Source organism: Podarcis cretensis, assembly GCF_951804945.1.
Source record: "Podarcis cretensis genome assembly, chromosome: 13".
Classification (NCBI taxonomy): domain Eukaryota; kingdom Metazoa; phylum Chordata; class Lepidosauria; order Squamata; family Lacertidae; genus Podarcis; species Podarcis cretensis.
The window spans coordinates 22,526,488-22,552,573 of NC_137182.1; the positions used below are offsets into that span (position 1 = coordinate 22,526,488).

Here is a 26,086-nt window from a genome sequence, read left to right on the forward strand (position 1 = left end):
TCTCTGTGGCACAGTTTGAAATCTATAGTTAGCCAGGAGCAGGGTGAGGTTTTCCAGCCATGGCAACTTTATTTTTAAACATGTCTATTTTTGTTTCTTTTGCTGAGTAGTGAACTGGGGGCTGGCAATATGGTACAGGTGCTGAATCTGGCTTTTTAAAATCACATTTGTTTGAAGGGTGTGTGTGAGGACATTGGGGAACTCTCTAGTTCTTCTTTTGCCAGCCTCTTAATGGGAAATTGAATAATAGGACACATATGTTATGAACTAAACTCTTCCAGAATGAAAGGGTGAAAAACCTTAACACTTGTTGGTGATACACGTGCCCTTGGCTGCTTGGTTAATAATGATTTTATTTTTTATAATTTCAATAATTTTAGTTTTAATGTTTAAACATTCATAAGGGTAGGAGTTACTAGGGTCATGGAATATAGTTGTCTTCTCTTTAATATAAGGGAAATCATAGGGGCCCCCCATCTAGAGTGGTAGAAGTGGGCAGAGATATGTTGGAAAAATCAGAGAACTTGCTTAGAAAAGGGTGACTTTTAAACATGACCCAGTTAATTAATGCTCGTAATGATAAGTCCCCATGAGATCCCTTGTCAATTTAAGTGGTATGTTTCATTTGCATGACCAAATCGTTTTTCATAAACTGAAATCTGCAGGCTGGCCTGACTTCTGCCAAAACACTGATCTGCATCCAACTTCTGATCTGACTCAGATCAGGCCCATTGAGGTTGATGTAGTGAAGTCAGCTGTGCCCATTCATTTCAGTGGGTCTTCTCTTGAGTATGACGAGCATCGGACACAACCCTCTGTCTCTAGCAAACGCTGCCTTTGCCACTTTTGCAAGTCGCCTCTGGCTTTTATGAAACAGGTGACGCTGCAAATTTTATGGACTGAGAACGGGGGCAGGGATGATTTGGGGAGGGGAAGGATGCCAACTTGGGAGTGAACTTAGGAATGCAGTTCTCAGGGTTCTCTGGAAGGAGAAGGTGGTTTCTTAAACCAATGTCTGTCTTGTAGTTTTGATATGCCCTCTGATCATAGCAGGAGCATAGCAAATCCATATCAGATTTAGGCCAGTGACCTGAAGAAACCTAGAGAAGTTTTTTACCGTGTGGTTTTTGTACTGTGGTCTGAATAGCAGGAGTTGGGCTGCGGTGGGTGAGTTGGTCACATTGCAGCATAAGGCTTGACTTGATGTTCTTTCTCTGCCTTTTCAGCGTCATCTAGGGGTGCACAATTACGTAATTCTACTGCATGTACCGCAGTGGTAGAGAGTTTTCATTTTTTAATACTTTCTAGCTTTGCCTACTGGGCAATATTTTTTTCCATTTTTGAATACTTTCTAGCTTTGTCTAATGGGACAGGGGCTGTGCATGACACCAGAGCCTTGTTCTGCACCAGTGTGGCGCTTGAGCTTCCGATTCCGCAGGGCTTATGTCTTCACACGCTTTCAAGTGTGCTGTTGTGAGACTGAGTTCTAGAAACTTGTTTGGAAAGCCGGATGCTGTGGCTTTTTCCTTGTTCCGAGGCAGAATTCCAGCAGTTGTTCTGCGGGGAAAGGTTGTTTTGCATTTCACCTGACCAGATAGAGAGGCGGCGCCCTAATAATGCGGAAGGAGATAATTATCAGAAACATCTCCCTTCACCCTGGGGGTGATTTCTGCTGGGAATGCGTGGCGTCGCCTTGTGCAGCTACCGCTGAGAATATAGGGCTGGCTCAGGGCAGGTGACGATGACTCGATTAGAGCACTTTTTGCACTCTGGTCCTACCCATTGCATGTGGCTTTTACCCTCAGGATGGCACAGGTACAGGTAGGTGGTCTTCTGCTTCCCTCTTCCCCCTTTAAAACACGTTTGCTGGCACTTTCCTTTGGGAGGCATTAGGCTCCAAGCACCATCTTGGCCTCTTGAACCGGTTGTGGCGCTTAAGTTAAAAAGCGTAATTGCCAAAAAAAAAAAAAAAACGTGGGAGGGGCAGCTGCCCCACACTTAAATCAAGCAAATACATAAAAATACTTAGCTAAAAGTAGAGATTGTAGAACGGTTTTGACAGATTTTTCTGAGCACTTGGGGTCAAAAGAAATGAATTTTAAGCAACTGTTGTTGAGACATTTCATTCTGAATCTGCTAGACCAGTAGTTCCCAAAGTAGTTACTGCCTCCGGGGTGTGTGGATTACGTGGAGGCACTAGGCACCGGGGGGTGCCGCTGGGGGTCGTGTAAATGACTATCAGGCTTTGAAAAGCTGGCATCAGTGGATCAAGTTTTGTTGACTCAAAACAGTTTTTACTGGATTTTGAATGAATGCGCTATGAATCGTTGCCGTTTCGAGTTTTCTTGCGCTATCATTAGCTTCCTCGGTGGCTCGTGCAAACTGCCGTTTCGGATGCTTTCTGTGCGCCACAGGGGATGAGTTTATGGAACCAAGGGGGCAGTGGGCTGAGAAAAGTTTGGGGACCACTGGATAGAGGATGGTGACAGGTGGGTGTCCTGCCAGCCCTCATCTCCTCCCCTTGCCAACATAAATGCTGGCTGCACCCATGCAACGGGGACCAGGGCGCAAACTTTACGGGGATTATTCCCCCCGCCCCCCTGCTTGGCCGAAGTGTCTCCCCTCGGCGTGGAGGAGGGCGCGCGCGCGCTCCGGGATGCACTTTCTCCGTTGCGGCGTCTCCTCTTTTGATCTCTGCCCAGTAGCCGCTGCCATTGGCTGCCTCTCTTGTGACGTGCGGGGACTGCGGTTGTCCTATGTAGCAAGCGCCGGGCTTAGTTTCCGTCTCTTTCCAGAGCCCCGGGATTCTCTGCTGGGTTGGTGCGGGTGGGGAGGGAGAAGCAAAAGGAGGAACCCGGGGGCCGCTTTCTCCCCCCCAACCCCTCCACCCCAACCCTCCTTTAAAAAAAAAAAATAGGAGGGGAGGGGTGGAATGATCAGCTCTCCGCCGGCCCTCGGCGTTCAAAAGGAAGCTGGCCAGGGAGAGAGAAGGGGAAAGCTGTTTTTTTCCCCCATGGAGAGCGATGCAGGGAGCAAAGTTGGAAGTGTGAAGCGAAACTAGGGATCTGCCGCTTGACGGCTGGGATCCGGTCCAAGAGCGCACGTGAGTCTGCCGCACTTGGGGTGACGGGGAGAGGAAGAGAGAGCAGAGTTGAGCTGAGATCTGGCCAAGGGCAAAAGGGACACAAGAGAAAGTGGATGGGGCCCGGGACCCTGGGGGTGGCGGGCAGGAGGGTGCTGATGGGGAGGCGGAATCCGAGTAGCGTTGAGTGGCAGAGGAGATCTTGGAAGCAGTAGACTTGGGGCGAGGGGGGCAGCAGTTTTGCAGAAGTTTGGGGATAGGTAGGGATGGGGAGGCTTATAGATGATAAGTGTAGCTGTGAGATGTCATGTGGATAAGTAAGCGATGAAGAGTTAATTTGGGGGGGGGCGTTGATCCCAGCTCTTTGATGGGATCAGAGGAAGGAGAGGTTATATATAACCTTAGCCATTAAAGATCTGTGGTCCATTTATGTTGTTCTGCCTTTAAAACAGCAGCCCATTGCACTTAGGAAGAATTTCCCCCTCCAGATGCTGATTACTGGAGTGTTAGACGAAAGGAGGGTTGTGGGAAGAGAGGTGGCGATGATCCAGGGAGGTCATTTAAGGATGTAAAGGTGTGCATTGTGCCCAAGGCAAGGGCACAGGTATGCCTAGAAAAGTTGCCTTCCCTTCACACCGTCCTATTCCAAAAACCACCTGGCATCCAAGCACCCACCACTTGTTTTGGTGGGGAGGAAGTGACTTTTCCTTGTAGTAGGTTTTTGATTTACAGTGGTACCTCAGGTTATGTACTTAATTCGTTCCGGAGGTCTGTTCTTAACCTGAAACTGTTCTTAACCTGAAGCACCACTTTAGCTAATGGGGCCTCCTGCTGCTGCCGCACCGCCAGAGCACGATTTCTGTTCTCATCCTGAAGCACAGTTCTTAACCTGAGGTACTATTTCTGGGTTAGCAGAGTCTGTAACCTGAAGCATACGTAACCCGAGGTACCACTGTATTTATTTTTTAATGCTGTTCTTGTTTTGCATTCTGTGTGTACATGAAAGCTGCCGCCTCTTTGATTCCACTGTCCCATTTGGGGTGGGGCGAGCGCATTATGCAGGATCTCAGAGATGGGGAAGGACTAGCCAAGTTGTCTTACCTAATAGGGGCAGCTTAGGAGCGAACTCCTAAAATATTTGAGCGGGCTGCCACCGCCTCCACCACTGCCCCAAGTTGATGGGCATTGCCATTCAAATTGTGTCTGTGCACCACGTCATGTGATCGATGGCGGGGCTTACCCCCCCCCCCCAATATTTTATTCCAGGGCAGGAAGGGTCCCTGCGACTGCCAGCATTAGAATGGGAGGCCAGAAGTTGCTTATCGCCCCAGGACATCGTCTGGAGGCTCATGACACAGCAGCCTTGCCAAAGATCTGGCTTGTCTGTGTTTGGTTGGAAGGCTGCCTGGGGACCCAACCTGGGCATAGGCTGATTTTTTCCCCTATAGGAACAAAGACAGGATGTAACTGCAACAAATACACAGAAGATAGAGTGGAGTAATGATCTAGGCACTGAGATCTTTGCGGGCTCCAAAGATGCAAATAGGCTTTGGGGGTTTTACTCCAAGAGAGCCAGGGTAGAAAGTTGTTTGAGGGGGGGGGGCAAGGAGACAACATTGCTGCTAGTGCCAGTTTGAAGTGCCAGTCCGCGGGCTGTACTAGGGCAAGCAGATCCAGGAAGCTTCATACTTAATCCAAGGGACTTGGATGGGTCTGGGATTTGAAGGAGTCTTTGAGATACTGAGCTGGAGGTCTGGCTCTCGGAATGCTTTTAAGGAAGCAAAGCAATGCCTTTTGATGTGACAGGCAGCTGAGGGTACTTTGCACGGATTGTACTGAGTTCAGTGGTTGAACATCTGTAGGCCAAAGTTTCAGCTTCAATCTCCAGGTAGGAGTGACTCATGTCTGAAATACAGTGGTACTTAATTCATTCCGGAGGTCCATTCATAACCTGAAACTGTTCTTAACCTGAGGTACCACTTTAGCTAATGGGGCCTCCCGCTGCCACTGCGGCGCGATTTCTGTTCTCGTCCTGAAGCAAAGTTCTTACCCGAGGTACTATTTCTGGGTTAGCGGAGTCTGTAACCTGAAGCGTCTGTAACCCGAGGTACGACTGTACTGGAGAATCCCTCGCAGTCAGAGCAGGCAAGTCATGCATTAGATGGACACAATGATCTAACTTGGTACAAGGCAGTGTAAAATGCTCCTGCAAGGCAGATGGCTTGCATGCAGTTTACAATATAACCGTACCTTGGTTCTCGAACGGAATCCGTTCTGGAAGTCCATTCGACTTCCGAAAACCAAGGCGTGGCTTCCTGCACTCAACTGGAAGCCACGTTGGACGTTCGGCTTCCAAAAAAAGTTTGCAAACCGGAATACTTGCTTCTGGGTTTGCGGCGTTCAGGAGACAAAATGTTCGAGTCACAAGGCATTTGAGAACCAAGGTACGACTGTATGTTACAAGCCTTGCCTGTCTCAGAAATGTGCTACACGGGACTATTATTCCCATTCTACAGAGGCAGAACTGAGGCAAAGAGGAGTGGCTTGAACCCAACACCCTCCCAGGGCCTCTGCCAATTCTTTTAGGGCCAGCAGCACTGGAGAGCAATTTTGTCGTGCCCCTGAAATTGTAAATGCAAGGCCTAACCTTAGCAATTCCAGGGGGAAGGGGGACATCTTCAAGGTCATGTTTGTCTCGTGGTAACTGCAAGTAGAAGCAGATTTCCAGCTTGGTCCTTGTGCCATGAGCAGGATTGTGTGTGCTCTGCCTTCTTCCCTCAGTATATGGTGGGGGTCCTCTCATGCAAATTGTGTACTCTAGTTTCTTGGACGCGGTGGTGCTGTGGGTTAAACCACAGAGCCAAGGGCTTGCCGATCAGAAGGTCAGCGGTTCGAATCCCCGCAAGGGGGTGAGCTCCCGTTGCTTGGTCCCTGCTCCTGCCAACCTAGCAGTTTGAAAGCACGTCAAAGTGCAAGTAGATAAATAGGTACCGCTCCGGCGGGAAGGTAAACGGCATTTCCGTGCGCTGCTCTGGTTCGCCAGAAGTGACTTAGTGCTGGCCACATGACCCGGAAGCTGTACGCCGGCTCCCTCAGCCAATAAAGCAAGATGAGCGCTGCAACCCCAGAGTCGGCCATGACTGGACCTAATGGTCAGGGGTCCCTTTACCTTTACCTTTTACTCTGGTTTACATTAGTCTTTCTTGAGGCAGGATCTAAAGCCGATATAGGGAACCTGTGGCCCTCCAGGTAATGGCCAGGGATGATTAAAGCTGCAGTGCGGCAACATCTGGAGGGCCAGATGTTCCCCAGCCCTAAAATTATACAAGGCACTGAAACCTAGGCTATTGGAAACCCTGCTCAGCACCCCCTGCCCTCATTTAAAAATTCACCAATCATTGCCTCTGCATCTTCAGATCGTTCCCATTTTGAAAGCTTAGAAACTTGGGTTCTCAAAAATCAAAGTAACTGCAAGCAGAGTTAAGGAGGCGAGATTATAGGCTGTTGCATCAAAAGAGTTGTACCTCTTGGCAAAAGTCCCTGTCTTATCTTGAGCGCTCTTCCTCATTCCCGAATGCACATGGACACAGCTGCTTTGCTCAAACCCTTCGCTGAAACGTTTGTCCACATGTACACACCCACACCACCCTAAAATGCTGTGTGTTCCTCATACCTCTTGCCCCTGCATACCGATAAAAGATTGCACTCATCTTTCTGGTATCCCGGCTTTGACTTCCCCATTCGTCAGTTGCTCTTAAGCTTCTCGCCCAATTACCTTCCCCATTTTCCTGCCCTTCCCTTCTTCCTTCCCATGCAAAGTTCTCAACACCCACATTCTCTGAGCCTTCTGTTGCAAGGAGAGAGTAACTCCGAATGTAGGGCATGTTTGGAAATCGTGGTTTAGACGCCTTCAAATATAGCAATCCCGGAGATCCTCTCCAAACAAGCGTCCTGTTTTATTTGCTGGATGTAGAGCCTTCCAATACAAATAAGAGGTTTCTCCATACAGAGTTTTATTTCATTCCCTATTAATTTTCTTTTTTGTTTATCCTTCTTGGCCTTCTCTCTTCCATCCCCCCCCCCAACCTCCTGGTCAGATGTTTTTCCTTTCTGGGGGGACTCCTACAGACCAGCTGCCATTAGGCAAGCAATATGTTTATCCTGTCAGTGTGGAAAAGAAGGGATTTTACAACAGACCAGCTTCTTCAAAGAAAAGCAGAGAAGGCTAAATTTAGAATCTACCTAAATGCCTCTCCTCTAAATTAAAGGCATTCTGTTTAAAATAAAGCCTCTCCAAAGCTCAGTGCAGTTCTCCTTAACATGGAGGAATGCCTGAATTTTTTTGTTGTAACTGGATGGACGTGGCAACTCCGGTTGAGGATTGCGGGTGACACGGTGCAGAAGTGATTGCCTTTTTTGTCCTACCTCACAGGGTTATTGAGAACGATAAATTGGGCAACGATTGTAAGTTGCTTTATACGCAGAGAGGGGCTGTGCAGAAAGAAAAGACATTTAGCTATCGGGCCAGTTTTCGGTGTGTCATTACTCTGGTACGACAGGCAGTTTTCTGACCATTTCTGGCACGAATTGGATGGATACTCCGCCGTACGCAAGTATTCCCTCCACATAGGAAGCTAGCACGGCAGAGAGGAAGTCTGGGAGTCCTGAAATGCTCATTTTCTGCATGGAGGGAATGTTTTTATATTGGGGGACAGCCATTCATACAAACCCCCTTGTTCAGGGATGGTATGTCACCGAGTAACAGTTGCTGAGGATAAACATTGTGTCTCGTCTCCGTGCAGGTCATAGAGTTGGAAGGGACCCTGTTAGGTCCTATCTGACCTAACTTAGCCATCGTTGTTGTACATTATTATTATTATTATTATTATTATTATTATTATTATTATTATTATTTTATACCCCTCCCATCTGGCTGGGTTTCCCCAGCCACTCTGGGCAGCTTCCAACCAAATAATAAAAACAATAGAGCATCAGACATTAAAAACTTCCCTAAACAGGGCTGCCTTCAGTTGTCTTTTAAAAGTAAAATAGTTGTTTATTGCCTTGACTTCTGCTGGGAGGGCGTTCCACAGGGCAGGTGCCACTACCAAGAAGGCCCTCTGCCTGGTTCCCTGTAACCTCACTTCTCGCAGCGAGGAAACCGCCAAAAGCCAGAACGATGGGGGTGGAGATGCTTCTTCAGGTATACTGGGCTGAGGCCATTTAGGGCTTTAAAGGTCAGCACCAACACTTTGAATTGTGCTCGGAAACGTACTGGGAGCCAATGAAGATCTTTCAGGACTGGTGTTATATGGTCTTGGTGGCCACTCCCAATCACCAGTCCTTAACCTGAAGCACTATTTCTGGGTGAGCGGAGTCTGTAACCTGAAGCGTATGTAACCTGAAGCATATGTAACCTGAAGCATATGTAACCCAAGGTACCACTGTATAAGCTTTCGAAAGCTTATACCCAAAACAAATTTAGTTGGTCTCTAAGGTGCTACTGGACATTTATTTATTTTGACTGTTTCCCAAAGTTTACTTAATATATTGCATTTATATCTCACCTCTCCTCCAAGGTAGCATGCGCATTTCTCCTCCTCCCCATTTTGTCCTCACAACAACAACAACCCTGCAAGGTAGATTTAGGCAGAAAGTGAGTGACTGGCCCCAATATCAACCTAGTTGAGCTTAATCGCTGAGTGGGGATTTGAACCCTTCTCTTCCCCAGACCCTGATCCAACTCTCTATAACCACTAGACCGCACTGCTCACATCAGTCACCATAATAATAATAATAAAGTGAGAAGCAGGCCTCTGCCCTGAGATCTACAAACTTAAATAGATGAGCGATAAAGGGAAGAGGAGAAGTGGAGGCCAAAGGTGGAGGGAGATCAGTCTGACAATGTCAAGAGCAAAGGTGCGAGCTGTAAAACAGACGGTTGGCACCTGGTTGGAGCCAGGCTGCTCTTAAACTCCCTGGACGCTTTGCTTGGGTGGAAGCGACCCAGCAGCCTTGGCTCTTTCTAACCCAGGGGTGGGGAAGCATTGTTTTCTGACCACAGGCTGCATTCCCTGCTGGGCCGCTGGAAAAAATGGGCAGACCAATAAAAGTACATGTATGTCGCGGCTGGTTTCCACACCCTCGCCGTGCCTTCTTTATCCTCCACCCACGACAGAGGCATCATTATCCTCCTTCGAGGACGCGCACAAGGCAAACAAAAAAGGGCTTGGCTTTGGGAGCAGGGCTGGTGAGGGGTGAGACCTTGGGAGAGTTCTGAGGGCCACACAGAGGCCTGGGGTGAGCCCCACATTTGGCCTGGGGTTCCCCACCTCTGCTCTGATTGGCAAAGGCCAGCACCTGCTTCCCTCTACCGGCTCTGCGGTCCCTAAGGACAGGGATGGAGATGTTGTTGAGCTGCCAACCCTTGGCCATACTGGCTGGGGCTGATGGGAACTGGAGTCGGCAGACCCTCCAAGCGTCCCTGTTTTCCAGGGACAGTCCTGGATTTACAGGAGCCGTCCGGTTAATATTCTGAATATATATTCTGTAAGCCACCCAGAGTAGCTGGGGAAACCTAGCCAGATGGGCGGGGTATAAATAATAAAATTTTATTGTTGTTGTTAACTAGACCCCGGAATGTCCCACTTTTCCTTAGGACGTCCCTGTTTTCATTGGGGAATTGCTGGAGGGTATGGTAGAACGTTAAGTCCCTATTTTCATTGGAGGGTATGGAGTTAAGCGACACACGCATACACCCCCCCGAGCCAAGGTGATAAGTGACTATAGAACCTTTAGAAGACATCTGAAGGCAGCCCTGCATGGGGGAGTTTTTAAATGTTTTCTTGTGTTTGTATATATGTTGGAAGCCAACCAGAGTGGCTGGGGCAACCCAGTCAGATGGGTGGGCTAATAAATAAGGAATAAAAAGGTAAAGGACCCCTGACAGTTAAGTCCAGTCGCAATCGTTTCTGGGGTTGCTGCACTCATCTCGCTTTACAGGCCAAGGGAGCCAACGTTTGTCCGCAGACAGTTTTTCCGGGTCATGTGGCCAGCATGACTAAGCCGCTTCTGGCGAAACCAGAGCAGCACATGGAAACGCCGTTTACCTTCCTGCCAGAGTGGTACCTATTTATCTACTTGCACTTTGATGTGCTTTCGAACTGCTAGGTTGGCAGAAGCAGGGACCGAGCAACGGAAGCTCACCCCGTCGCAGGGATTTGAACCGCCAACCTTCTGATCAGCAAGCCCTAGGCTCAGTGGTTTAGACCACAGCGCCACCCGCGTCCCTAAATAGGAATAGGAATCGAAAGCACCTCCGGGTGCAAGTAGATAAATAGGGACCGCTTACCAGCGGGAAGGTAAACGGCGTTTCCGTGTGCGGCTCTGGCTCGCCAGAGCAGCGATGTCACGCTGGCCACGTGACCCGGAAGTGTCTCCGGACAGCGCTGGCCCCTGGCCTCTTAAGTGAGATGGGCGCACAACCCCAGAGTCTGTCAAGACTGGCCCGTACGGGCAGGGGTACCTTTACCTTTACCTTTATGAGTTGGGGGCAGGGGCAGAGGTTCCCCATCGCTGCCCCAGGCTAGCTGAGAATTGGAACAGAGTGTTTGTCCTGGCTCGTGTTTAGATATCCCCCCTTTCCTTTCCTTCCCATGCCCAGGGAATCGTTGATTCATTCTCTGGAAAACTCTGTTGTGATGTCTTATCTCCCTTCCCCCAGCCCCAGTGCTGCTGCTGCTGGATGTGCCAAATATTAGCATGACTCAGCTGTGCTCCAGAGAACAGTTCTCCGATGTTTAGGCTGTGCTTGGAGTTTCTCAGCAGGGAGGTTAAGCAGGGACACAAACATTGTATTCCTCTCCAGCCTTTCGCCAGTTACAGAGGTAGGGAAGTCGCAAATGCCTCTTTGGGGAGGAAGGTATTTTGAAATGTTCTGAGTGCTTTTGGCGGCATTGCCCAAGGAGAGGCATGCTTGTGTTATTTGCACACCGAATGGCCCTTTCCTTCTGCAAATCAATAAGACCTCGGTGCAGAGGCATGTGGAGGAATCCCAAGGAAGGAAGGCTGCTTTAGGGAAGAAGCTGTCCCTGAGCTGCCTTTGCCCTGGCTGGAAAGTTCAGATTCCACCCTTGCAAGTCCAAAAGAAGACGGAGCTATTGCAGCTTTGGATCAGGGTCATGGGAGACCTGTGTTCAAGGGCCGCCTCCACCGTAGCCTTTGCTCTAAGACCATGGGAGCATCGCACACCCTCTGCCCAAACTTCCTGCATCTACAGAGTTGGGAGGGTGTTTGATTTTACTTCCCTTTTGGGTGTGTTGGCAGGGAACATAGTGTGCCATACACTTGGCCTACTTTCATTGCAACCCTCACTACACCAGCTAGTGAACCTGTGGTCTTCTAGATCAGGGCTGTCCAACCTCTTAGACCAAGTGAGCCGCAAGAATGCTTTGACGCAGAACCCCGGGGCCACACAGCGTAATGACCCAGAATGCAACCTCTGTGCAAATGGGGAGTTGCCTGTATTTGGTTTTTAATGTGTTGTAAACCGCTGTGAGGTGTTTTTCTTCAAAATACAAAGCGGTACAGAAATGAAAATAAAGAAATAAATTAAATAAATAATAATAATCTGATCCCAAAAAAGGCACCTAGACATTCCGTTGCAGTGACTGTAACTTAGGCTTAAGATGCCACTTCACAATTAGCCAAATACAGTGGTACCTCAGGTTACGTACGCTTCAGGTTACGTACGCTTCAGGTTACAGACTCCGCTAACCCAGAAATAGTACCTCAGGTTAAGAACTTTGCTTCAGGATGAGAACAGAAATCGCGCAGCAGCAGCAGCGGGAGGCCCCATTAGCTAAAGTGGTACCTCAGGTTAAGAACAGTTTCAGGTTAAGAAAGGACCTCTGGAACAAATTAAGTTCTTAACCCGAGGTACCACTGTACTTTGGGTGTGACTAGAACCCAGAGATCCACCCACTTGCAAAAGGTGTACACTTTTAGAATGAAAGAATTGTGCTTCTGAGCATCTGCTGAACACAGGGATTTGTTTTGAGTGTGGCAACTGTGACCTGAGTTTACCCAAATCTGTTCCTAGAAACCGTCAGCTGCCTCCGCTCCCACACCCCCACTACAATCGTTTGATGGAGGGGGGAAGAGTAATGTTGTCATAGCTATGGCTGAACAACAAGGAGTCAGAAATCCCCATCAATCAACTGCAAACTGCTCAGAAATCTGCTAGTAGATCCTGGTTGTTCTGCTCATTCCTCCACAGAAGTGCCCCAGTGCAGTGCATGAGGGATGTTATAGAACAGGCTTCCTCAACCTCGACCCTCTAGATGTTTTTGGCCTACAACTCCCATGATCCCTAGCTACCCAGACCAGTGGTCAGGGATGATGGGAATTGTAGTCTCAGAACATCTGGAGGGCCGAGGTTGAGGAAGCCTATTATAGAATCATAGAATTGTAGAGACCTGAGGATCATCGAGTGCAACTCTGTGCAATGCAGGAATACGCAGCTGTCCCAGGTGGGAATCGGACCTGCAGCCTTGGTGTTACCAGCACCACACTTTAACCGACGGGGCTTTGGGTCAGGTTGGATAATCGTGCAATGTTATCCTCAAAGGCACCCCTTTAAAATTTTATTCCATATAAGCAAATGACTGCTATTCAGAAGCACTGCACTTGGGGGTGGGCGAGAGCAGTATTAACACTGGTCCACCTTCCCTTACTGCAGGGGTCTCCAAACTTTTTTCAAAGAGGGCCAGATTTGATGAAGTGAGGGCCGACCAAAGTTGTTGGCCTTTTTTTTAGGATTGAAGTTGTTGGGCTTTTTTACAATTTTACCCCAGGACATATACTGCCATCTAGCTCAGTAAAGGTACTCCTGACCGTTAGGTCCAGTCGCGGACGACTCTGGGGTTGTGCGCTCATCTCGCTCTATAGGCCGAGGGAGCCGGCGTTTGTCCGCAGACAGCTTCCGGGTCATGTGGCCAGCATGACTAAGCCGCTTCTGGCGAATCAGAGCAGCACACGGAAACGCCGTTTACCTTCCCTCTAGAGCGGTACCTATTTATCTACTTGCACTGGCGTGCTTTCAAACTGCTAGGTTGGCAGGAGCTGGGACCGAGCAACGGGAGCTCACCCCGTCACAGGGATTCAAACCGCTGACCTTCTGATCAGCAAGCCCAAGAGGCTCAGTGGTTTAGACCAGTGTTTCCCAATCTTGGGCCTCCAGCTGTTTTTGGACTACAACTCCCATCATCCCTAGCTAGCAAGACCAGTGGTCAGGGATGATGGGAATTGTAGTTCAAAAACAGCTGGAGGCCCAAGGTTGGGAAACACTGGTTTAGACCACAGCGCCACCCGCATCCCTTTTAGGATTGAAGTTTACCCCAAAGTTCTTGAGCTTTTTTAAGGATTGAAGTGGTTGAGCTTTTTAACAATTTTACCCCAGGACATATACTGCCACGGATTGTGTCCCCGAAATGTACTTTTGGACATACCTACCTTACTGGCATCCTATGGGGCTGTGCAATATGGGCACCCACACCCAAAGATGTCCCGCATCGGGCCATTTGCTAGTTCTCTGAATTCTGCCTTCTGTTGCAGCAAGGTATAAATGGATCTGCACACAGACGGCTGCCTGCCTGTGGCATAGCCCAGTCCCAAGAATCTGACCAGCTTAGGTTGTCCCCAAAAATAAATTTTAAAAACAAAACACCAATCATGAACCATCGCTTGAGAGGTGCCACGTCTCGCTGTGCTTAATTGGTAGCATGTGGCACTGCTGACTCGGCACATCCCACATGTTCCGCACCGCGCTTGCCAAGCCGGGGGCAGCCTAGGACAGGGAACATCCTGTGAAAAGGAAAGTGCTCTCCGGCCCAGAGCAGCGCTAGGACTTTGCCATCTGCTGGAGCAGAGATTCGCCGTCTGTGTGTCCCAGCAGTGGGATTTAAGCTAGCAATTTTTCAGAGGCTTCTGTGTGTTTGGGGTTTTGAACCGTAGCTTTGAGGGATGTGGCAGAAAAGCAGGGGACTGGGGACAAATGGATCACATTCATTCATTCATTCATTCATTCATTCATTCATTCATTCATAGAATTCAGCCCTCCTCACTCCAAACAGGCATTGCTTCTTAGACTGTGCCGGAGCATAAGTTTACATTGCAGTGACCAGCAAAGCCTTTAACCTCTCCGGACTACCTGTTGCAAGTCTTTACCTGAAGAAGCGTCAGCCAGGATGCTGAGCTCCAGCATCGTTCAGCCAGGATGCTGAGCTCCAGCTCCACCTCCAAGGTCCTCAGTGTCCCTCAGACACCGAGAATTGAGGTTACAGGGAACCAGGCAGAGGGCCTTCTCGGTAGTGGCACCCGCCCTGTGGAACCCCCTCCCATCAGATGTCAAGGAAATAAACAACTACCTGACTTTCAGAAGACCTCTGAAGGCAGCCCTGTTTAGAGAAGTTTTTAATGTTTGATGTTTTATCATGTTTTTCATATTCTTTTGTGAGCCGCCCAAAATATTATTTCTTTCATTCATTCATTCATTCATTCATTCATTCATTCATTCATTTATTTATTTATTTATTTATTTATTTATTTATTTATTTATTTATTTCAGATGAGAGCAGAGTCAGTTTCAGGTCTGCTCCAGACTACAAATTGGGCACAACATATCTGTTAATCTGCTTGATGAGTTAATAGCATATGAATTTGAGGATTAAAAAATTAATCATCCACTTCAGTTTTTCCTGCACAAATCTGGCGTCCTCAGTATGTTTATTTTGCTTATTAAATTAGCATTCTGCCCTTTCCAAGGAGCCCCCAAAGCATCTGTGATTAAAAAAAATACAATGAAGAGAAAACACGGCCTAATGGCATTTCCGTGTGCTGCTCTGGTTTGCCAGAAGCAGCTTAGTCATGCTGGCCACATGACCTGGAAGCTGTACGCCGGCTCCCTCGGCCAATAAAGCGAGATGAGCACCGCAACCCCAGAGTCGGTCATGACTGGACTTAATGGTCAGGGGTCCCTTTACCTACCTAGGGCTTTTTTAAAAAAACACAATGAAAACAGGCAGGCTGCTTTGCAGGGGACAGACTGACAACAACCAGCATTAAAACTGTTGTTCTGTACATCTGCCTCCCTGCTATTTTTATAAGTATGCTTGAGTGCTCTCAGTGGATTACGTTCCACGAGTTATCAAGCATTTTCTTAGAATTTCGCTCTTTTACCTTTTCTGGCCACATGATGGCAGCGGAGCGAAAGAAGATGACGCTTTTCTCTTCTGCCAATTGTGCCCATCTCTTAAGAAAGAGTTCATGGCTGAAACAAACCAGCAGCCCATGCAGGTTTATATAGAATCTTAGCTGCCCAATGTGATTGTGAGGCAATATATTATGTGAGGCTACAATGGGATGGGAGGCTGCTCTGGAGGGTAGGACTCGAACCCAATGCCTTCAATGTGCAAGAAAGGAGATTCCGATTTCCGACTGAACCTCGGGAAGAACTTCCTGACGGTAAGAGCTGCTCGGCAGCGGAGGTTTCTTAAGCAGAAGTTGGGTGGCCATCTGTCATGGATGCTTTAGCTGGGATTCCTGAGTTGCAGGGGGTTGGACTAGATGACCCTCGAGGGTCCCTTCTGACTCTACAATTCTGATTCCAGGCCTTATTCCATGTCCTCTCTGAGTGCCATTGCCTAGCCGGGATGTATCTTATGATGATACCGTGATTGACGGGTGTAGAGAGGTGTGAATGACTATTATTTTGAATATGAATATTATTGATTTGTGTAGCCAAAGCCAGTACAGTGGTACCTCGGGTTACAGACGCTTCAGGTTACAGACTCCACTAACCCAGAAATAGTACCTCGGGTTAAGAACCTTACCTCAGGATGAGAACAGAAATTGCATGGCAGCAGCGGGAGGCCCCATTAGCTAAAGTGGTACCTCAGGTTAAGAACAGTTTCAGGTTAAGAACGGACGTCCAGAACGAATTAAGTTCTTAACCTGAGGTACCACTGTAATAGGGTTGGGTGGGTGTAGAGACCCCTCTGGCTTCTGCATGTTTTAAATGTATCCTAATACAGAGAGCTGGCAACTTCATTGATTGCTTCACCCCGTATCCTAAAGGTAGCCCACCCGTGACGGAAGTGCGGTTCTGGGACTGCAAAATAAAAATAAAAAATGCCCTTGCAGTAGTCTCCGATGGCTACCAGGAATCAGTAGGGAGTGGGAAGTGTTTTGCAATGTGGGAGAAAGAGTTGAGGGCGGACCACTACTTCCTTACCTTGAAAGAAGTCACTTCCTCTCGTCCAAAATGGCTTTGCCAGGCGCAAGGGAGCCACTTTTCTAAAGAGATCCACAGAAGGCAGACTTTCTCCAGGATTTCTCAGTGATGGAGAAGCCAGACCTTCTCTGCATCCTGAGCTCCCATGCGCTTCAATTTGCACCAGATTTATGGCACATACATGCCGTAGATTGAAGGCACATGACTCCCCAACCAAGAATCCTGGGAACCGCAGTTTGTTAAAGGTGCTGTATCGGGGGGGGGGGGACTACAGTTCCCAGAATTATTCTGAGGAAGCCGTGTGCTTTCCATGTGTGATGTGCATGGAGCCTTATTTATTGATTGGACTGAAACAGAGATGTCGAAAGCAAGGCTGTCTTTTAAAGAAATAACTGGAGCTTATTCACAAGAAATAACAGGACAGGCATGGGCCCTCGCAAAAATGGCAGTGTGTGGTTTCTCTGGCAGCAAAGAGACCTTTCTGTGGAAAGAGAGAGAGGCAGAGAGAGAGATAACCCCGGTTGATGCAGCGTGTTGGCTACTAAGGAACTGAAGATGAGAAGGTGCTTCGAAAGTGTCGGGCTGCAATGCTTTCTTAAGGTGAGCACGAATCTCCAGAAATGCGCTGCTTCTGCTGCAGGGAACCAGGATCTCAAAAGCCTGGATGTCGCCATCGCACGGAGGGCCGCAAGCCAACCTGTGCCTCCGATGCTGGAAGGCAGGGCGAAGCGAGCTCCTTTCTCCAGGGTTGGCCCTGGTAGCAGCAGGGCCTCTGGAGGTGTGTGTGTGTTTGTGTGGAGGGGGGGTAGCTTGGACTTCAGCGGCAAAAACGCCTTGGTCCGACTCTGGTTGAAGATGCCTCTGTCTATTAGCTTAACCACTTTGCCTCTACTGCCCGCAACCTCTAGGCCACGCCTCCGTCTCTTCATTGGCTGGCATTCCTCATTTCTGATTGGCGGGCAGGATCTATATAAAGTAGTGCGATGGCAGAGCAAAGCGCACAGGTAAGTCGATGAGGTAGGAGAAGTGAGGCTGGAGAGATGGTGTGGGAGGGGGGCAATCAGTTAGGTGGGGCTCAGACACCAGGAAAGATTTGCTGACTCTGCTAGGGGTTTCAAAGCTCTGTGGGGACTAAAACCCTACCATCGTCATTTATTTGATTTTCACTGAGTTCTAAAAACTCAGTGAAAATCCAAATGGTGATAACTCCTACTGAATTCCAGGAAATCCAGTATCGAGCTGCCTCACCCCAACACAAAGATCCCCACACAGATTCAAGCCATCTTTCCACCCACCTCAAGTGTATTCATTCTCCAGTTTCCCAGCCTCACATCAGCTGTCCTTTTGTGGCACTGGCATGCAGGTTTCAAGGGCAAGTAATCGTCTTGCTCACTAAGGAGCGCGGCCTGGATTAAGATGGATGCAAACCTCTGATCCCCTTTACTTGCAGGCTAAGCCTCTTAACGGTCAGAGTTGAAGATAACATGAGGGAAAAGATTATGGCTGGGAAGATATGCTCAAAGAGGCAACCGGGCTGTAGCGATTTTGTCTAAGTAGCTGACTCGGCAGACCTGTTTTCTTCCCCGCTCAAATTTTTAGGCTTTTTCCATACCAGAGTTTCCACTGGGAAATGAAAGGCGGCTCGCTGGTAGTCGGAGACATTGAATGTACAAGGCAGGGGGAGATTTTAAAAACCCTGCCCATGGCTGGGGTTTGCCGCTGGGTACTTAAGACTCAGTGGAACCAGTGTTCGAAATTAGCTAGGCGCCAGGCACATTTTGCACCTGGCTTTTGAGCACTTGTGACCAAGTGAAGGCGCCCGGGCACCAGGATAGCATCTGACATCTCCACCCTCTGGGGATCATTGGTTCTAGACTGTTTTCACACACTTAATATCCCATCCCGTAGAATGCGATCAGTTATATCGCACAATCAGAATGAATTTCAGGAACCAAAATGCTTTTTCTGTGCAGCCTGAGCAAGAGCAGTCGCCATTAAGGAAAAGAGGTCGGAATAGGCCAATCTATGTTTTAGACTGTCCCTGTACTCCGGTGACTTTTGTTCTTGTAACTTCTCCAAGTTCTTAACCTAACTCAAGGTTGTCATCTGAACTAGCCAGGGGTTTAACTGATAATTAGTCACAGTCAGCCCTTCCTTTGAAAAATAAAGATTTTAGAGCCATATTGCCCCAAAATGGCAACCAGACTTTCTGTTTTGGCGACTGCAACCTTGGTTTAGGAGCCATTTGGCACCTAGATTACATATCTGAGTTTCTAACATTGAGTAGAACACCCCCCCTCAGGTGGGGGGATGCTCCTTTCTTGGAGGTGCTTTGAACGTACAACTGTGTCCGTTTGCAGTAACAAATGAAAGCCACACCCAAATAGGACTCCGCTTAATGGATCTCGCCTCTGTTCTTGCTGCAGGATAGGGCTATGGCCGTAACGCAGGGCCAGAAATACCTCCTCATCTTCGACTTCGACGAGACCATCGTGAACGAAAACAGCGACGAGTCCATCCTCCAGGCCGCTCCGGGGAAGCAGCTCCCGGAGTCGATCCGCAGCACGTACCGTGAGGGTTTCTACAACGAGTACATGCAGCGGGTCCTGCAGTACATGTGCGACCAGGGGGTCAAGATGGCCGACTTCAAAGCGGCCTACGAAAGGATCCCGCTCTCCCCCGGCATGGCCGACCTCTTCCAGCTCCTCTCCAAGCAGCAGGAGCACTTCGAGATCATCCTCATCTCCGACGCCAACATGTTTGGCATCGAGTGCGCCTTGAAGGCGGCCGGGGCCTACCCCCTCTTCCGTAAGATCTTCAGCAACCCCTCGAGCTTTGACAAGAGAGGCTACTTCACCTTGGGCCCTTACCACTCGCACAACTGCAAGCGTTGCCCAGCCAACATGTGTAAGCACAAGATCCTGACAGAATACCTGGCAGAGAGGGCACAGGAAGGGGCCAGATTCGACCGTGTCTTCTACGTAGGGGACGGAGCCAATGACTTCTGCCCTTCCACCGCGCTGAAGTCGAGTGACGTCGCCTTCCCTAGGAAAGGCTACCCCATGCACCAGCTCATCCAGGAGACTGTGAAAAGCCAGCCTGGGACTTACCAGGCCACTGTCGTCCCCTGGGACTCTGCCGTAGAGATTTCTTGTCACCTTCAAGAAGTTCTCAAGAAGAAATGTTGAGGGCGGGGGAGACCTTTGGCGGGAGGAAACAGCTGCTCTCGTTTGGAAAGATCTGAACGATTATAGCATCACAGCTCTCTCACGCTTGGCTTAAGGCTCTCTCTCTCTCCCTGGGCTTTCTTCACCTCAAAATCTCTTGTCTCTGGGTCTCCCCTTCCTTCAGCCTAGAGATAAGGGCTCACTATGCAGTTAGGAAATCTATTGAAGGAAGGGTGGGTGGATGACAGGACACTTTAAATATTTTTGATTGCCTTTTTGGAAAGCAAAAGCAAAATACTTTTGCATTTGCTAAACCCACGCATCTCGTTTCGCTCGGGCTGGTTCTCAGTAGCGCTCTTAGTGCATGGGGAAATTCTGTCGCTACCAAAGCATTTTGACTGCTCACGGGTGTTGAATATAGCTCTTCTCCCCTTCCCTTAACAAACACCCTTTTTTAAAAAATTACATTTCCAGATCCTACTCCATCTAACAGGATGTCAGAATTGTCTTTAATTGTTTATCTAAATTGGGGGGGCTGGGGCTGTGGTCCAACAACAACCGAAGGACTATAGCTCCATCCCCACTCCCTGACTTTGGCTGAGCACATCAGGAACAAAAAGGGAAAGCACTTTTGCTGCAGCAGCCTATGAATGGTGTTTTCTACTCTCCCCTTCCTTCCCTGGCAAGACAACCTCTTCAAGGAGTACAGTATTCCTGCTGCTCAGAAAAGGCTGGTGTCTATAATGAATGGGGAACGAACAGGATCGGAAGGCCTGTAGGTTGCAATGAATAGCAAAACAAGCAAAGAGTCTCCAGAACTGAATGGGTTGGAAGAAGAAGCCAGTCGGGGCAGTGTGCACTTGAGTTACAGAGTGGGCAAATGAGAACAAGCAAAGATATATTTGAGGCGCCATTTTTCTCTAAGGGTGCATCATCCTGGTAAAGCACCCAAGTTGTGCTCCCGTTGCACGTTTTGGCTCTTGCTGGCCTGGGTTTCACCTTTGGGCATTTTCCCATTCCTGCACAGCTCTTTTCCTTGCAGATTCAGGCTGGGTTTTTCTATTCCCCATATGCTGAATTTGTCAGTTTGCAGCAGTCACGTCCTCCCAAATGAATGGCGGATTGGGGGCAGGGTTGCGGAGTAGAAACGGATTGTTTGGCAAGGTGGGAAATCCACGTGAAGTTGGGTCTTGTGCTACAAATGCATCATTTTAAAGAAAAAGGTGGCCCTTTCTGCTACATCTATATGATGTTTTTTGTACCCACTTACCCCCTAATGCGTCGGCTCCCTCAGCCAATAAAGCGAGATGAGTGCCGCAACCCCAGAGTCAGCCACGACTGGACCTAATGGTCAGGGGTCCCTTTACTTTTTTACCCACTAATGACTTCCCACAAAGAACCCTGGGCATGGTAATTTGATAAGGGTGTTGAGCATTCTCTCTTCAATATCCATGGATGCCTTTGCAGAACTGCAGTCCCCTAGGAACATGAGCATTTATGGAGAGTGGGGGATGTTCCTCCCACAGATGAACCATAATCTCCCATTCTCTAGCCTTCATTTTTTTAAAAAAGAGCAAGTATTTAGCATTTGTAGAACCTGGGATATAGGACAAAAATGCACATCTACCATTCTTACTTTTTTGGTGAGAACTGAACCTGCTTCTTCCACCCCTGGAAAAATGGCTTGAGAACCCTATGCCTGGAAAGAAATCACGTCTATTCAATCAATAGCTACAAAGACTTTAGCAATGGGGGAAACAGGTACCCGACAAAGTTTGGGAAAAGGGACCGTGCAAAACATTTAATCTGAACAAAGCTTGTATCTTTCTAAGTGAGATACATGCTGCTGCCGCAGAAATCCCAAGGGTGTACTTAACGTAAACAATAAGTGATGGTCCATGAGATCATACATGGGTCATATGGCCCTATGTGGATTGTGTGTCCTGCCCTTGTGTGCAATGATCATCAACAGATTGCTTCGAGAGACGCTTCTGTGAGTGCAACCCAACACCTGCCAGATTCTCTATTATATTTCTATTGCAGCCTTAAATTTCCCTCTCCCATGCTGCTTTCTCTGAAACCAGCAAGATGTTCCTGTCCTTACACTTGCCGCCTGCTCATCCACCGCAGATTGCACAACCAACCCATTTGTCAGTCTGTCTTGCTTTGCCTTCGCCTGCTCCTTAATTCTGTTTCCTCTGCAAACCTGCTTTGTTGTCAACAACTCCCTCCCTTTCTCCACTGGTCTGTCAATGCTTGTTGGAACTTAAAAGCCATGGAAACTCTTTTTGTAAGCGTGCAAAAAAAGAAAGAAACAATTAGCAAACAAATTTCAATTTATTTTGTCTTGTGTACACTTCAACAATAGCTGCATGCTCTGTGACTACATTTCCAAGTGTCCAAAACGCCCTGTAGCCTGTTAATTTTGTTTTTTGTTTTGTCCTGCAATGTTGAATGTATGAATCTCTCTACTTGAGACCCTGGCAAGCATATTGAGGAGAAGGGGATATCCTTCCCTCCTGGGGAGTTGCCCTTTCTGTCCTAAACCAATCTCCCTATACAGTGGAACCTTGGTTCTCAAACGGCTTAGTTGATGAACAAATTGGCTCCTGAACGCCGAAACCCTTGGTAGTAAGTGTTCTGGTTTTTAAAATGTTTTTCAGAAGCCAAAAGTCCGACGCAGCTTCCGCTTGAGTGCAGGAAGCTCCTGCAGCCAACTGGAAGCCATGCCTTGGTTTTCAAACATTTCGGGTGTTGAACAGATTTCCAGAACGGATTAAGTTTGAGAACCAAGATACCACAGTATCCGTTGGCCTGTGGGGTGAAGCCACTTCTAGTTTGCGATGCATGGTTTTATAAGCCATCTTTTCGACTGTGTAAAAGGTAAAGGTAAAGGTACCCCTGCCCGTACGGGCCAGTCTTGACAGACTCTGGGGTTGTGCGCCCATCTCACTTAAGAGGCCAGGGGCCAGCGCTGTCCGGAGACACTTCCGGGTCACGTGGCCAGCGTGACATCGCTGCTCTGGCCAGAGCCAGAGCCAGAGCCAGAGCCGCACACGGAAACGCCGTTTACCTTCCCGCCGGTAAGCGGTCCCTATTTATCTACTTGCACCCGGAGGTGCTTTCGAACTGCTAGGTTGGCAGGCGCTGGGACCGAGCAGCGGGAGCACACCCCACCGCAGGGATTCGAACCGCCGACCTTTCGATCGGCAAGCCCTAGGCGCTGAGGCTTTAACCCACAGCGCCACCTGCGTCCCCTTTCGACTGTGTACCTCCCTCTTAATGTGCTTCCCTCCCTTCTCCAAGAAGAACTGAAGACCAGAGAAAATGGAACCATTCTCAGGCAGCCACCAACCATCCTTGCCAGGACTGCAACTCCCAACAGTCCTCATCACCTTGGCTGCGTTGCCTGAAGCTGATGGTACCTGGAGCCCAACATCACTTGTCTTAGCCCGGCACACATTACTGTTTACTCTGGCTCCAGTGTGTTCCCACTGCTAGTGTACACATGATGTTAGCCACACAGGTCACCTGTATGCTGTAGTTTCTTGAGAAATGCTGCTGTTTGGTGGCATTTCCCCTCAAACTGGTTCACATCCCATTTGAAAACATAAGCACTGTCCACTTCACCGTGAAGCTGAGGTGTGTACATTTGGGACTGCCCTTGCACATGCTCAGACGTCAAGATTCATGAATAGAGAGTTGTTTGGGGGTGGGGGTTGCATGGGGAAAACAAACAGGTAACGTGCAGCTAGTGAAGACCATCGACACCCCACCCCCCGGCTGCGTACACACAATGTGCAAATATAGCTTGAGATGGGGAGGAGGAGGAAGAAACAACCTCACTGTGTTTGAAGCCACTGATGCGCACATAACCTTAACCAGCATCTTAAGCCACTTCTATATTTCCAGCCCTTCAGTTCCTCTCTTCATTCTCAGGCCCACAGCTTCCTTTTAATGGCATTGGTGGTTAAGTCATACATATTTTTGTCTCGTCACGTCGACAGATATTCATCCCTGTCCACAACACCTTTTTAACCACAGCGCATGCAAAAAGCACATTTGCTAGGCCCTTCACAGCCCAGACCCTTAGAACCAGCTTCCCCTCCTCCTGTGTAGGCCTAGGACTACACAACATGGTACCCTTCAGAAGTTGCTCAACTGCATCTCCCAGCATCCTTGCCCCAGAACCTGGCCCACCCACGAGGCAAGCTGAAGCAGCTGCCTCAGGCAGCGGAAGCCTCAAAGGCAATACCCGCATTGCCTCCACCACACAACCCAGGGAAGGGAGGCTGAGGTGGGGGAGGACAGCACTTCTCATTTTGGCAAAAGGGGGCAAACTGCTTCTGCCTTGCTCCCGCTGACTCTGGGGCTGATGGGAGTTGGAGTTCCAACATCTGCAGTGCCCTTAGTTCTCTGTCTCTGCATTAATGGGTGTCACGAGTGATGGGCAAACCGCTCTGATGATCCATGAGGTGCAGTCAACATGGACTCTGTCAGGGAGCTGACAGGCAGAGCAGGTCATTTGCAGGTCTCAGAGAGAGAGAGAGAGAGAGACGCTTGGTGAATGTGCAGTTAGTTTCTTCATTGAGGAAAGGAAAGCAAAGAAAGCAGAGATTTCTAAAGGTTGTTCCTGTCTTAATGAAGCAGTTGTTCAGATGGGCTTGTAGCCCCATCTTCACTCCCTAGCCCGCTGTCAGGCCCCTCTCGCTGTGATCTTTGGCTACGGTGAGCTCCAATGGACTCCCTCTGTGTCTGCCTGGCTCGCCGCTTGCTTGGCAACTTGCAATAAACCAGGTATAGACAAACTCAGCCCTCCAGATGTTTTGGGACTTACAACTCCCATGATCCCTAGCTAACAGGACCAGTGGTCAGGAATGATGGGAATTGTAGTCCCAAAACATCTGGAGAGCCAAATTTTACTATGCCTGCAATAAACATCTTGTTCTAGGGTGGGGGCGGGGTTGAAAACTTTCAGCAAAGAAGCTGTCCGAGTGGCCCCAAGAGAGAACTGCAAGGTCCGCCTCCCCTCTGTCATAGCTGTTGGTGCCTACATCCAAACTGGAAAACTCCTCGCCCTTTCCGGTCTCTTCGCTGTCCCTCAAGCACCCTGTTTCTAGCACTTCCCAGCTCGTCCCCTCCTCAGAGGTGTGTCCCGTGTCCCACCACCAGGCCCAGGTTCAAAACCCTCTTCCTCTGCGCCTTCCCTGGGGAGCTCTTGGTTGGGCAGATTCCGCCATTCTTCCTCATCCAGCCAGTCCCTGACAGATATTTGCGTGCACAAAAGCCACCCAACACCTCAAAGGGGAATGACAGAAATCCCATGTACACTAATGGAAGTGAACAGTTCTTTTGCGAGTGCCTAGTCAAGTAGCTTCCACTTTCCCCCTAGAGCAGCCTTTCTCAACCTGTGGGTCCCCAGATGTTGTTGGACTACAACTCCCATCATCCCTGAGCTCTGGCCTTGCTAGCTAGGGGTGACGGGAGTTGTAGTTCAACAACATCTGGGGACCCACAGGTTGAAAAAGGCTGCTCTAGAGTCTAGACCAGGGGTCAGCAACCTAAGGTCCAAGCAGCCCATGGGGGTCATTTAACCGGCCCACAAGCCGCCCCTGAACCGAGCCGTCCACTCAGCAAGTCCCTGCGCACTGTGCTAAACTGGCACAGCACAGCACAGCACAGCACAGGGACTTGCTTTTGCGGCGCCGGAAATCACATCTGCGCAGACACAGACACCGGAAATCACGCAATCTGGCCCACAGAGCGCTGGAGTGAACCGGCCCAGGCAAGGTAAACCTTGCTGACTCCTGGTCTAGACCATGAAATCCAAAGAGCGCCACCAGCTGGCAGGAGCAAGGCAGCGCAACATACCTAGCCTCCTCCAAAGCACTTTGCAGATGCTTTTCTCAATGTAGGGAGCTAAGCTTTCATTTATTTATGCTGTATTCCGCCCCCCCCCCCGGCCCAACCTTTCCGTTGCACATATATTACAGAACTGGCTTTAAAATCAATTAACAGCAGTATAACAATGACGCTATGGAAATATAAGAGTATCCACACAAGGGATACTCAGGGCAGGCAGAGCAGATGCATCACTGTGTTGCACTAAAACTGAGACGGTGTAAAGTGATGGTGTTGATGACGATGAGGCAATCGTTGCTTCGGAAACAGCTGCTGCGGGTTGCAATCCTGTACGTGCCAAATCGGAACTCGGCCCCTTGGCGTTCAGCGGGACAATCTCCCACTTAAGTGTGTATAGGATTGCACACACTTAGACATTCACAGCTGTTGCACAGACTTTGTAGAGGAGGAGGAGAGAGGGGAACCACAGCAGATATTTAACCCTACATCTCTGCATTCCAATCAATTGAGGTGATGGGGATGCTCTGATATTCTTAAATGCCTCCCTCCAAGCTATTGTTTCAGCCTGGCTAGCACAAAGTGGGGTGGGAGGGAAATATGGCTGTTGATATGCCAACACACCAACTTCCACCCAAGTTTCCTTCTACGAGGCCAAGAACAGAGTAGTCAGTCTTCTGTACACAG

General features: G+C 49.0%; 1 protein-coding gene across 5 annotated transcripts; it reads left to right on the forward strand.

Annotated features, from left to right (window-relative positions):
* The first annotated feature begins 1,675 nt into the window (after window positions 1-1,675).
* On the forward strand, window positions 1,676-19,643 carry PHOSPHO1 (phosphoethanolamine/phosphocholine phosphatase 1). 5 transcript variants are annotated; one of them, XM_079950042.1, is made up of 3 exons: window positions 1,676-1,821; window positions 16,842-16,973; window positions 18,800-19,643. In XM_079950042.1, exons 2-3 carry the CDS (start codon window positions 16,929-16,931, stop codon window positions 19,559-19,561), a joined length of 807 nt encoding a protein of 268 aa, XP_079806168.1. In that variant the 5' UTR covers window positions 1,676-1,821; window positions 16,842-16,928; the 3' UTR covers window positions 19,562-19,643. The 5 variants fall into 5 exon arrangements, with proteins under 5 accessions (XP_079806168.1, XP_079806171.1, XP_079806167.1 ...); XM_079950041.1 differs by lacking the exon at window positions 1,676-1,821 and adding an exon at window positions 2,792-3,103; XM_079950043.1 differs by lacking the exon at window positions 1,676-1,821 and adding an exon at window positions 10,947-10,968.
* The last annotated feature ends 6,443 nt before the right edge of the window (window positions 19,644-26,086 follow it).

Bases quoted from the DNA above. Each gene is read 5' to 3' on its own strand.
- PHOSPHO1 (XM_079950042.1), top strand. From the start codon at position 16,929: ATGAGAAGGTGCTTCGAAAGTGTCGGGCTGCAATGCTTTCTTAAG. The intron at 16,974-18,799 runs GTGAGCACGAAT...TTCTTGCTGCAG, and splicing joins GGCTGCAATGCTTTCTTAAG to GATAGGGCTATGGCCGTAAC.